This window comes from Suricata suricatta, chromosome 6 (assembly GCF_006229205.1).
Source record: "Suricata suricatta isolate VVHF042 chromosome 6, meerkat_22Aug2017_6uvM2_HiC, whole genome shotgun sequence".
NCBI lineage: Eukaryota > Metazoa > Chordata > Mammalia > Carnivora > Herpestidae > Suricata > Suricata suricatta.
The window spans coordinates 107,698,268-107,712,106 of NC_043705.1; the positions used below are offsets into that span (position 1 = coordinate 107,698,268).

At 46.3% G+C, this 13,839-nt stretch overlaps 1 protein-coding gene and 1 pseudogene across 1 annotated transcript in view; one reads left to right on the forward strand and one right to left on the reverse strand.

Moving 5' to 3' along the window:
* The window catches only part of ARHGEF37 (Rho guanine nucleotide exchange factor 37), a 37,372-nt gene extending 24,726 nt beyond the window's left edge, over positions 1 to 12,646 (reverse strand). The window contains exons 1-3 of the mRNA XM_029941445.1: positions 12,461 to 12,646; positions 10,636 to 10,762; positions 1,347 to 1,494 (exon numbers count right to left, since the gene is read on the reverse strand). Of these exons, the coding sequence (XP_029797305.1) occupies positions 1,347 to 1,494; positions 10,636 to 10,762; positions 12,461 to 12,646 (461 nt within the window). The remainder of the gene's footprint in view (positions 1 to 1,346; positions 1,495 to 10,635; positions 10,763 to 12,460) is intronic.
* Positions 3,543 to 3,641, forward strand: LOC115295080 (annotated as a pseudogene).
* Positions 12,647 to 13,839: the final 1,193 nt, after the last annotated feature.

Sequence of the window (13,839 nt, forward strand, 5' to 3'; positions counted from 1 at the left end):
TTCTCTCTCTGCCATCCTCCCTCTCCATGCTCTCTCACTCCATCTCTCTCTCTTTCACTCAACATAAATAAATATTAAAAAAAATAGAGACCAGTTAAATAAACTGGGAAACAGCCACGTGGCAGATGACATTCACAGGATCCCACATGCATGAATTGAAATGGAAGGATACCCAGGATAGGTTGTCAGTGAAGAAAATACGAATGTTCTTTAAAAAAGGCAGTAGAATAAGGGTATATATTTGTATTTGCTTGTGTATGCATACAGGAACTTTGCAAGGATCCATGAGCAATTTAAAAGTGGATATCTGAACGGTGCTGGGAGTAGTACTTGGCAAGATGAATGGACAGGGTTGGGAAGATTTTTTTGCTGCCTAAATGTGGACGCTTTAAAGCTTCTGGACCATATAACTGTTATTCATTCAAAATGTTAATTAAAAAAATTTGTTCTCTACACATTTCCTATTTTAAACATTTTTTAATGTTTATTTTTGAGACAGAGAAAGACAGAGCATGAGCAGGGGAGGGGCAGAGAGAGAGGGAGACATAGAATCCGAAGCAGGCTCCAGGCTCTGAGCTGTCAGCACAGAGCCCAACGCAGGGATCTAACCCACGAACCCTGAGATCATGACCTGAGCCAAAGTTGGATGCTTAACTGACTCAGCCACCCAGGCTCCCCCAGTTCTCTACATAGTTCTGTCTAGAGCGTGTATGCGCCCAGGGCGGTTCCGATCCTGTTCTATGGGACAGTCTCCAGCTACCTGCAGAGAGGCCCTCCCACTTGAAACGAACCAGTTTCGCGCCACTGCAGCCTGGAGCACAGAAGTCCCACCGTCTCACCGCCATGAGTGCTGTTCGCCAAATGTGTCTGCTTTTCTGCCTCGGGTCACATGCAGGGTAGAACCCCGCCCCCCCCCCCATGGTCCGATGAAGCCATGTGATTAGTTCTGACCTGTGGACTATGAGAGGTGCCAGCTATCACGTCTGGGTGGAGCATTTAATTACCAGCATCAGACCCTTCATGCCTCTTTTCCCTTCCTCACAGTTACTGGCAAGAATCCAGAGAGTGGCCACCGTCAAGCGCAGGCCCCAGAGTGAGGATGACACAGAGAAGGGCCTGGAGTCAACCACAGTGGCGCACAAGGAAGATATGAACCTTTGCTGTTTGAAGCCACCAAGAGTGGGGGGCGCGGGGGGGGGAGCTGTCTGTCCCTGCAGCTTCACCTGACTGAGCCCCTCCTGAAGCAGTGGAGCAGCACCAAGGAGAGGGGGGGGACCTTAACGGCTCCTGACCTCAGGGTTGATGGCAGCAGGAGCGAGTGCCCACTGGTCATTCATTCTACTCACACCACTGCCTCAAGGACGCCCTGGATCTCTCGCTGCAGCTCTGGCTCCTTCCGGTAGGTCTCCACCAGCAGCAAGGCCTGGTCGTAGCTGGCACAGTAGACCTTATAGACTCGTTCCAGCTCTTCTTGGAATTCCAGGAATAAGTTACCTAATGGCAAAAGAGCAACACAAAGCCCTCAGAGGCATGTCTGTACGTACCCTTGCTTGGGACACGGAGGTGCTGGGGAAGACAGCTAAGCCCTCGGCTCAGGAGTGAGGCTGCCAGGCCTAGCCAGCTTTGTCACTCTGGGTGAGTTCACTCTTCTTCCCGAGGTTCTGCTTTTTCATCTCACTTTCAAAAGGCTGCTATAAGGATTGAGTGACAGGATGATACAGGGCTCAGGCTGGTGCTTGGTGAGTCTTAATAAATGGTATGTATAATTATGGCAATAATATTAATAGTTCTGATATCCATACAGGGCTTTTTAGTTCATAAAGCACACTCATTTTATAGCTTTACAATTGTGTCTTTCCAATTACTGTGTGTGGCAAGTATGACTGGAAACCCCCCTCTTTACAGAGACACACCATATATAGCAGAGCACACGCATGGATTTTGGAGTCAGAGAGAACTAGCACCAGAGCTCCAGTCAACCCTCCCCCCGGGCATAACCCAGGGCAAGTACTTGACCTCCCGGACCCTCCATTTTTTCATCCATAGATTGGAATAAAAATAGTATTCACTTCCAAGGTTGGGTTTTTTTTTTTTATGTTTTATTTATTTTTGATACAGAGAGAGACAGAGCATGAGAGGAGGAGGGGCAGAGAGAGAAGGAGACACAGAACCAGAAGCAGGCTCCAGGCTCTGAGCTAGCTGTCAGCACAGAGCCCAACGCGGGGCCCGAACCCACAAATGTGAGATCTGACCTGAGCTGAAGTCAGAGGCCCAACCGACTGAGCCACCCAGGCGCCCGGGTTTTTTTTTTTTTTTTTTTTTTTTTTTTATGAGGATTAAATCAACATCAGTGAAAACACTCTGACACAAACTTTACTCACCAAATATTTACCAACTGCTTATTTAGGGACTAGATGCCAGGCACTCTTCTAAGCTCTGTGAACAAAGCCAAGCCCCTGCCTCATGGAGGTTATATTCTAGTGGGGAAGACAGACAATAAGTATATATATCACATTCGTCAGGTGGCGATGATACCAAGAATCAAAACAAGTGTTCGACTGCTACGGATCTACTCAAGGGATACAGAAGTGCTGATGCATAGGGGCACATGTACCCCAATGTTCATAGCAGCACTGTCAACAATAGCCAAATCATGGAAAGATCCTAAATGTCCATCACCTGATGAATGGATCAGGAAGATGTGGTTTATATATACAATGGAGTACTACATGGCAATGAGAAAATGAAATCTGGCCATTTGTAGCAAAGTGGATGGACCTTGAGGGTGTCATGCTAAGTGAAATAAGTCAGGCGGAGAAGGACAGATACCATGTTTGCACTCACAAGTCTAACAGGAAAAACTTAACAGGACCATAGGGGAGGGGAAGGGGAAAAAATAGTTGAGAGGGAGGGAGGCAAACCATAAGAGACTCTTAAATATTGACAACAAACTGAGGGTTGGTGGGGGAGGGGGAGAGGAGAAGGGGGGTGATGGGCATGGAGGAGGGCACTTGTTGGGATGAGCACTGGATGTTATATGGAAACCAACTTGACAATAAATTATTTAAAAATTTTTTAAATAATAAATGCAACTTTGAATTCACAGGGAGTAGAACCATCAAAAAAATAAATAAATAAAGCTTAGATCTATTCCTTTGTGAACTAATGAAAAAAAATGTTAGAAAGTAGTAGGAGATCTAGTTAAGGAAGGCCTCGATGAAGATGTGCATGCTTATCAGAGACCAGAAGCACAGGGCCCTGAGAACGTGTGCTGGGAGCAGCAACCCCAGCTTAGGGGGAAAAAATGCAAAGGGTTTAAGGCAGGAAAGCACTTGGCCTAAAGGCAAGACTAGCCAGAGCAGAGTGAACAAGGGCACAAAGCAGAGAAAACAAACAGAAAACTCCCTCCAGATCCCAGAGGGCCTCAAAGTAGGTAGGTAAGGTGGAGCAAGGTGTTTGGATTTTATTCTAATGGTGGCAAGAAGCAGCCAGAAAGGTTTGAACAGGGGTGATCTTGTTTCTGTTTTAAATAGATGACTCAGGTGCTCAATTTCAGCAGCATATATACCAAAGTTGGAATAATATGGAGAAGATTAATGCACAAGAATAAAAGGCAAAACTGTGAAGCATTCCAATTTTTTAAATCAGAAATTTATGAGGTTGGTTATCTGCAGCAGGTGGATGGAAAGAATGAGGGGACAGGGTAGCAGGGGTGAGAGGGAGCATGGACTGGAGGGACTGGAATTGTAGGTATCGGGAGGAACTTATGGTCCTAAATATACAAAGAAAAACAGAGAGAGAGAGGTGGATAAGTGCACATTCACACATTAGTTTATATACATATATTTCCCAGTTCTATTAGTTGAGAGGGTAATGACACTCCAAGGACAATGAGCATACCTAGACGCTAGAACTTGGTGTCTAAATACTGTTTCCCCCAAAGTAGGAACCAGGGCTCCTAAGAGAAATGGCTGATTCCAAGGATGGGCCAGGCAAGAACAAGCTGAGCCTGGAACGTCTCGTGGCGTCTGAAAGTAAGGATGTGCTCAAACATTATTGGAGGCCTCCAGAAGGGACACAGGAGCCAGCGTGAAGGAGCGCCCAGTGGCCAACACCGGTACAATGTGAGCAAGAAAATAATGATGGTGCTGGATTCTGACTCATGGAATAAAGCAAATGTCCTAGAGTCCATACTGATATAAATAACTGAAAAAATGAATGGGCGAGAAAGTACCATTCTTGCTTATAGAACATTGCAATTAATAAAAGTAGAAGGAATAAGGGAAATAGAAAATTACCATGAGAACACCAGTAATAATTACTGCAGGCCAGAACCATTGGTGGAGGCTAAAATTAATGCTTAATTAAGTTTGAGATGAAACAGAACATCTGTGTAATATAAAAGTTTTTCTCCATATTTACTAATTACAAGGGGGAAAATGGTAACCTTGTAGCGGAAAAACATAGAAGATACTATCTTCTATCAATCCTGTGATCAAAATTAACATTATTTTAAGTAATAACATATACGAGGCGCCTGGGTGGCTCAGTCAGTTAAGTGTCCGGCTTTGGCTCAGGTCATGATCTTACAGTTTGTGGGTTCGAGCCCCACGTCAAGCTCTGTGCTGACAGCTCAGAGCCTGGAGCCTGCTTCGGATTCTGGTCTCTCTCGCTCTGCCCCTCCCTCCCTCCCTCTCTCTCTGCCCCTACCCCATTCATGCTCTGGCTGTCTCTCAAAAATAAATAAAAAATAGTAGAAAAAAGAATGAAATATAAAGTGTTTCTAAAAATATTTATAATTTATAAGATATAAATTATACATATGTAAACTTTTATAAAATCTATAAAATTCAATTTTAATAACTGACAACTTCAAATGGAGGGATATACTACAAACCTGGGTTGGACTTTTCAGAAGTGCTATAGTCCCAGAAGACAGACAAAAAACGTCTAAGGGGACATCACAATAAAATGAAATGTGGTGCCCTAGGTCAGATCCTGGGCCAGAAAAAGGACGTTCATAGGCAGGCTGGCAAAATAGGAGTGAGATCAGGAAAGTAAATAGTGTTGCAATGTTACAATGCCATTAATTTCCTGGTTTCAACAGCTGTACTATGAATATCTGAGATGTTAAAATTAGGGGGTGCTATACTGAGGGTTATTTAGGACCTCTGCATTATTTTTGGCACTTTTCTGTAAGTCTGAACTTAAATTTTAAGATTTATTTTTTAAGATTCAAAAACTTTAAAAAAGAATTCCAAAGACAGTATGCTGAGAGCCAAACACAATAGGACAAATATGGTAGGAGTCCCCTTTTATGTGTTACCTAGAATAGTCCAGTTCACAGGAACAGAAGGTAAAATAGAGGTGACCAGCGGCTGGTTACTATTTGGGGGGTACAGAGTTTCAGTTCGGGGTGATGAAGTAGGTCTGGAGCTGGGCAGTGCTTATGCTGCACAGCAGTGTGAATGTACTTCATGCCCTTGAACTCACACTTAAATTTGGGTAAGACAGTAAATTTCATGTTATGTGTATTTTACCACTATAGAGAAAAGTTTAAAAACGATTTCGTAAAAACCCTGCACACAAAGGTTTCTAACAGCTTTATTCATAACTGCGTACACTTGAAAGTAACCAAAATGTACTTCAGGAAGTAAATGCATAAACTGTGCTGTGTCCGTACAGCAGAATTTCAAGCAGTGATTAAGAAAGGAAAAAGAAGACAAGAAGTGAGCTATCAGGACAGGAAAAGGAGAAAGCGGAAATGCAGATTGCTAAGTGAAAGGAGTTACTCTGTGAAGACTATATACTGTGGCACTCCAGCTATATGACACTCTGGAAAAGGCGGAACCATGGAGATGCTAAAAAGATCAGTGTTTTCACGTGGTGAGGGGGAGGGAGGGATGAATAGGAAGATTTTTAGAGCAGGGAAACTACAAAATTCTGAGGATGGGGGAATGGGACCATATGAGAATTCTCTGTACATTCCACTTGATTTTTCTGTAACCTGAAAGTACTCTAAAAAGTAAAGTCTACTACTTAATAATAAAAAAAAAATCTATACTCTCTATAGTATGTTGAGACTAAACTAGGGGTTAAAAGCAGTTACAGGAATGGCTGTTAGAATGCTACCTCAAGTTCCCGGAAGAGTCTTTGGTTGCCCATGTAGGGGACTGTGGTGAGGATGAAGAGAAATGCATTAGCCATGAAAGGGGGTGGGGAGCCTTGGACCACAGGAAGACCAGCTGACCCTATTGCCTGCTGAAGTTACAGGTTGGGCCTCTGACCTTGACAGGCCCCCCACGGGGTCACATGGGGACACACAGGGTGGTTCCTAGCCCAGCGTGGTCCAGCCCTCAGCAAAGACTCCCACAGTGAGACCGCCACCCAGGACCGGCTCTCTTCTCCAGTGCTGGTCCAGCCAATCCTCAGAGACAACTCCCTCAGGAGAAGCCCCCAGAATGAAGGAGACCGGAGGAAAGAGTACAGGAAGCTGCAGCTAGGGAGAATCTGCATGGCAGGAGATCAGCCAACTGCAGAGATCACCCAGGGCCTGGGCGTAGCCTTGAGATCTAGGGCGGCTCCCACATGCTCCGGAACCTGGGTGCGGGTGCGTCCGCAGGAATGTGACTGATGGCAAAGTGTATCACAGCTGGTGTGGCCAGGGGCAGGGGCGGTCCAGTAACTGAATGCCAGAGCAAGGCAAATTCCCAGAGCAGAGCTGGCCAAAGGAGCAGGAATGCCAGGAATACAAAAGTAGACTTACTTCTGTTCCTCTTGTCCTCCAGTCAAAGATTATAAAGAAGTCACAGTTGTGAAAAAGTTCCTCCCAGTATAAGAAGAATACTCTCCTGATAGCTGGGATCAGTCAGAAAGGAAAAAGAGAGAGAGACAGGATGCCCAAGAGTTAGGGCTCTTGATTCTGCCTTGACAAGCTGTGTCCCTTGGAACCTCCTGTTTTTCTTTAAGTGAGATGGCGACAGTAACAATAGTAATCAGCAAGTACCAGTGTCGTGAGATGAAAGAGCCAGTACATGGTAGGCACTCTGAGTCACGACTGGCACCTTTCAAAGAGGCAGAAATTGAGGCTCAGAGACATGAAGGAACTTTGGGGTGACAGAGCCTTGCCAGTTAGGACTCCAAACCATTAGACCCCCACTGCCCAGATGCAGCAGTCACCAGCCACATGCGGCTTTGGGGCACTTGAAATTTCAGGATCCCAATGGAGATGTGCTGTTAATGTAAAAGACACCGATTTCAAAGACTTAGTACCAAAAAAAAAAGTAAAATATGTCACGAGTAATTTTTATATTGATTCTATGTTGAGATATTAGTCTGTGGACATATTGGGATAAATCAAATGTATTATGAAAAGTAATTTCACCTGTTTCTTCAATTTTTTTTAATGTAGCTATGCAGAAGTCTCCAATTCAATTTGTGGCTGGAATGACCTTTCTATGGGACTGCACTTAGCTATGGCACAGAGTCTCATGGGGAGGCCACCCTGAGTCGGGCCCCCGGTGAACGTCAGAGGAGTGCTGGAATCGCTCGTGATCACAGGGGCCCTGAGTCATCTGGGAGGAAAAAAGCCTGTTGAAGATAGTCGTGCCTGAGGCCCAAAAATCTTTTAAAATGCTGCAGCTACGAGATATTGAGAAAGGCTCTCCTGGCGGAGCTGGACTGGGAGTAAGGAGCTACCAGGAGCCCGGGCAGTCCCAACCCAGCACACAGCGCACCAAAGAGAGGGAAAGCCACGTGGATTCTTTATGCCTCCTTCTTTGCTTAACCACGATGGGCAGGGGATGAGGAGGCTATTTTGTGTAGACTCTACAGTCAGGAAATAGGATTTCCAAATTAGAGGGGGGAAATACAGGACTAAACTTCAGCGAAACTTAAATTTCAGATAAACGGTGAATAAATTTTTAGTAGAAGTATGTTCCGGATGTTGCATGGAGCATGCTGGTACCAAACAATTATTCACTGCTGATCCGATGTTTAAATTTAGTTGGGCACCTGTAAGGGTGCCTGGGTGGCTCAGTCGGGTAAGCGTCCAGTTCTTGATTTTAGCTGGAGCCATCGTCTCATGGCTCATGGGTTCGAGCCCCGCATTGGACTCTGCGTTGGTAGCATGGAGCCTGCTTGGGATTCTCTCTCCTTCTCTCTCTGCCCCTCCCCCGCTTGAGCGTGCCTCCCCCTCAAATAAATAAGTAAAAAAAAAAAGATATGTTAATTGGGCACCTGTATTTTATCTGGCAACTCTACTAGGAAGGCAAGGAATGGAGTTGTCACCAGCTGGGCTCGGGACACAAAGTGACATCCTGACTCTGACTCTTTGCTGCCAGTCAAGCAGGAAGGCAGAGACTGGCAAGCAAGGAGCCTTAAACAAGGAACCACATCAAACCTCTAGCCTATAGTGACAGAAGAACCTAACCTCTGAGTCTGCAGCCCCTTAGACTACACGGATTCCCACTCAGGTAGATGGTGATTATTAATAGAAACATGGATGAAATGATGGAAGTGGAGAATAGCTTCCCAGGGACTCAAAAAAAATCTTGCTCTTTAATTTTGTATTCATCCATCTTTTCTTAGGAAATAGTAACTCATTCACATTGCTGTTTTAAAAAGGAACTCTATTTTCTTTTCAAGAATATGTGGTTTGTTTTTTTTTAATGTTTATTTATTTTGGAGAGACAGATAGAGCAGGGGAAGGTCAGAGAGAGAAGAAGACACAGAATCTGAAGCAGCTCCATGCTCTGAGCTAGTGGTCAGCACAGAGCCCAATGCAGAGCTTGAACCCACAAACCATGAGATCATGACCTGAGCCGAAGCCGGCGCTTAACCGACTGAGCCACCCAGGCGCCCCAGGAACTCTATTCTTGAGGGAAGAATGAACACACAATACACAGGCTCTAATCTCATTTCTACTCCATATAGAAGCTGTTCAGGGCAGTAGTTAAGAGCACTGGCTCCGGACACCAACTGCCCGAATTCAAATCCTGGCTCTGCCACGAGCCGAATTCCCTTGAGCAGGTTACTTCCTCTCTCTGTGCCTCTGTTTCCTCAGCTGTACAATGAGATAACAGCAGCTACCTTTCAGGGTCGTTGTGAGTATTAAAGGAGTTAATATACTGTACATGAGGACAATGCTAAGCATTTAGTAAACACTCGGAAGCTACGCTTTCAAAAAAATTTGTATAGTTGTGGGCTGCCTGGGTGGCTCAGTTGGTTAAGCGTCTTGGTGTCTGCTCAGGTCATGATCTCACCATTTGTGAGTTCGAGCCCAGCATCAGGCTCGGGGCTTTGGGCTTTGGATGCTCTAGCCCCACCACCCCTCTCGGCCCCTCCCCCCTCATGACTCCTGCTCTAAAATAAACATTTAAAAAATAATTATAAATAAATTTTTTAAAACTGTAAAACTGTATATTTGTTATTTTTAATCCCTGTCATCATTCATGTCTAGGAAAGGGTAGAAGATGGGTGATGTAAAGGCCGGGGAGCTAGGGGGGTCACTATGCTGGGGGCCCTCCCCTCCTCCTCCTCTCCCCCCTCGGCCTTCCCCCACCAGCTCCACTCAAAAACCCCTGACCTACAAGTGTTGTCAAGGGACCCCGGGCAGATGAGAAGAGAATGAGGGACACAGGTGTGAGGTTTACGCCCACGCGTCCCTTTTCCTTCAAACTCTACAGAGTCGTCCTACCCATTCTGGAATGAGTACCCACCCACCATCTCTCAGCTGGGCGACAGCAAGGCCCCCACTGGGCACTTGTTTCCACTCTCACCACCCCCCTCACAACCCACTGTCCGCAATAGCCAAAGAGCCCTTTGAACAACGTGAGCTGACAGTACCACCTTCCTGCTCAAAAGTGCCCAATAGGTTCTCATCACATGAGAATAAATCCAAACTCCTCCCCGTGGCCTAGAAGGCCCTACGTGATTGGGTCCTTCTCTGCCTCTTCCGTCTTATCCCCTAACACGCTCCTCTCACTAATCCCCCTGGAGCCACACCAACCTTCTTTCTGTCTGTCCTTCAAACATTCTAGGCTTATCCCTGCCTCAGGGCCTTTGCACAGGACTCTCTCTACTCTCCCTCCAGATCTCATAGCTGTCTCCTTCCTGAAAGTTGGGTCTCAGCTCAAGTGTCCCCTTCTCAGAAGGACTACTCTCATGCCCCAAAGTTACTACACTTGCTCCTTTTCTTCAGATTACAAATCATTACCTGAGATTCTCGTATTTATCTGTTTATCTTCTGTGACACTCACTGACCTGTCAACCCTGCAGAACGGGAACCTGGACTCATTTGTTGATGCTGTGATGCCAGCACATGGCCCAGTGAGCGGCAGGTGCTCAGTAAATAACTGAGTCTAGTAAATAATGAAAAGCTCAGCCGGGCCACTAACCAATTAGTTCCTCCTTGTCTCTGGGCCCCGGTCTCCTCTTCTGTAAAGTGACAGGACTGGGCTGGATAGTATTTGAGGGTCCCACTGACTCTGACATGCTGTGTTCCGGGAATCCCCCAAAAGAAAATCCTGTTGATCTGTATTTCCCTGGAATTCTGGAGGCGGTTCAGCAACACCCACATGCCGGGGACAATCCCACGGGAATCTAAGGATGACAGCTGCCTTGTCTTTCGCTTACTAATTAAGTGCACTTGATCCTCTTCCCTGGATGCTGTCTCTTGGAGATCATGAAGAAATCTGCTGTTCACCTCAATGACATCATCGATGTTTGAGAACAGGACCTCCAGATCTCCCTGGGGCAGCAGCTGGAAGACACAAAGGAGCCATAGGCGTCACTGGGATTTCTGTAGTGACTTTATTCGCAGGCTTTGGAGAGCAGTCCAGAACCTTCACCCCTTCAGGGTCTATAATTCTCCGGAAGACTGCCCTAGTGGCATGTTTGCGAGGCTTTGAAAAATTGTATAAGACTGGGGCACCTGGGTGGCTCAGTTGGTTAAGCGTCTGACTTCGGCTCAGGTCATGATCTCTAGGTTTGTGAGTTCAAGCCCGGCATCAGGCTCTGTGCTAACAGCTCAGAGCTCAGATTCTCCCTCTCTCTCTCTGCTCGTCTCCTACTTGTGCTCTGTCACTCTCTCTTTCTATCTCTCAAAAATAAACATTAAAAAACTAAAAATAAATTTGAAAAATTGTATAAATTAGGTATAAGTTAGGTACTCTTATTACTCTGCAAGAAAGGAGGAGGGGATGGAGTGCTCAACACGGAGTGAAAGCTGAACGGGTTTTTTTTTCCCCTAGATCTGCTGACAGCTATCATTTTTCTGCCTTCAGTTTCCCCATCCGTCATATAAGGGTGGGAAGCTGGACCTCCTTCCAGCTCTGACATACTTGGCACCCACCAATACATTACCTTGAGATGTATTCTGAACTCAGCCACTACTAACTGGCAATACCACCATGAGATGGAATGCAGAACATCTATATATGTACATGGGCACATAGAAGACATTGTGTGTGTGTGTGTGTGTGTGTGTGTGTGTGTCTATACTGAATGCAACATCAAGTAGGAAAAGCTAACTGTAGAAAAATATCTAGAGTAGGCTCTTATTTTTGTTAGAGTAAGTAACAATCCACATTGTTTGTTTAATGCCTACAGAGAAAAATTCTAATTTCTGGAGGATCAAATATGACAGGCCTTTCCCCTTCCACATTTCCCACTTGAGTATTTCATTCATTCAGGAAACACTAACTGACATCTATTATTTATGGGTCCAGAACTGGGGATATATTAAACTGAACAGTCTTTGCCCTAACTGAGCTTACATGCTAAGTGGTACTTAAAATCTTATGGAGAGAGCATGTAGTATTACTGAAATCAGGGGGAAAAAAGATGTAAAAACCCATCAAAGTGAAACCTTCTCCTGGTTACCATCTCCTAAATGAGACAATTAGAATATAGGTTGTGTTGGGGGTGCCTAGGTGGCTTAGTTTGATAAGCATCCGACTCTGGATTTCAGCTCAGGTCATGATCTCATGGTTCATGAGTTTGAATCCCATATTAGGCTCTATGCTGATAGCAAGGACCCTGCTTGGGATTCTCTCTGCCCTCTCCCTATCTCTCTATCTCTCTCTCTGCCCTCTCCCCACCCCCCACATGCACACACTCTCTCAAAAATAAATAAATAAACATTTTTAAAAAAAGAATATAGGTTAGTTTAAGCAATCTAAATTTGATAAAGGGCTATTTTATCCATTAGCTCATTTAATACTCTGAGGTGATTACTTCTGTCCATTTAGCAGGTGAATACACTAAGGCTCCAATGTGCTAAAGGTTTTGCTGGAGGTGGCATGGCCAATGAAGGGAAGTACCGGGGCTTACATCCAGGTGACTTCACGTCCACCATGCCTTCCCCTCCATCAAGCCTGCCCCTGGAACCGATGTCCCAGAAGCCAGGACCCACGTTTGCCCCGGGAAAGGGAGGCTGCGCACAGCCCCACCCAGGTACCTGCCGCAGGCGGCTCCTGATGTCTGAGGCACAGAGGTGGAGCAGATGCAGGTAGGAGACCTCAGTGTCGATGAGCTCTCTGACAGCCAGCCTCTGATGCAGTAACAGTCTGTCCCCAGAGGCCCGACCTTCTCCGTTGGGACTCCCTGTCCTGGAGGATGGCTCATCGGTCCCATGTTCGGCCATGTCAGCAGGTTCTAGGAGAGGCAAACATAACCCAACTCACTTCTGGGAGCTCCACTGCAACACATGGTCTCTAATCCAAAGACAGCTATTCACCAAGTGGCCTACAAACATCTCTAGCTTGCATACTGCAAGATGAACTATGAATCAGCGCTTGTGGGCAGGATCTGAAAGGCAGAACGCAGCTCAGATCATCGTTGATGTTTCCTGGGATCCAGATAATGTGCTTGCCTAGCTTTTCTTCTATTTTCCCCCCTGCTCTTGACCTGGATTTCTTTATCTGGCTCAGCCAAGTCTCTCGCACCCTCTATCGCAGCCTCTATCCCAGGGGTTCCCTCCTCGCTACCGCCCACTACCTGATTCAGGCCTCAGGACCTATCCCCTGGGCTCTCTCCACGGCCTCCAGGAGCACCCTTCCAAGTCCAACCGCCTCTCCCTCCTGCTGCTCCCCACACCCATTCATCTTGGATGTGCTTCCAGTTTAAACTTCCCGAAACAAAGCTTGTGACCATGGCATTCCATGCTGAGAGGCTTCAGCAGCTCCCTGCTGCTCTGTGGTCCGGCTTCAACCTCGTTGTTTCCTTTCACAGACATACTCCCGCAAAACAGAGCTACGTGCTTTCCTCCATGCCTGCACTCTCACTTCCTGCCTCTGTGCTTTGGCACCTGCTGTGCCCCCTTCCCATGACACTATCCTCGGACATTCATCCTCCCTAAGGCCTTTCCTGATCCTCCCAGCCAGATGGACTTTCCATCACTGAGACTCCCACAACCCCTTTATCTCTAGGTTTAAAAGTACAAAGGGCAATACTGTGGACAACATGGCCTGAAAACCCCCTACGACAAAACACCTAGAAACGCTGCATCAGGTATAACCAACTTCCTTTTCACGGCCTGGTGGGGCTTGCAAGAGAATAAAGGGAATAGCAGGGCCCCCAAATAGAGGGAGCTGGAAACCAGAGCAGGAGGAGCGGGGCCCCAAAGTGGAAGGGTGGGCACGGAAGAGGGCATGGACAAACTCGGTCAACCAGGGACTTAAGCGCTTCTGTCCAGACACGAATGAGAGACAAGCATCTTCACAGCACTGGGGCACCCAAAGACCCAGGTGGATCAAAAAAAAAAAAAAAAAAAGTCTCCCCACTCACTCAGAAAATGAGGTCATCCTGGTTTGGGTCTGACATGAGGACCCCTCTGAA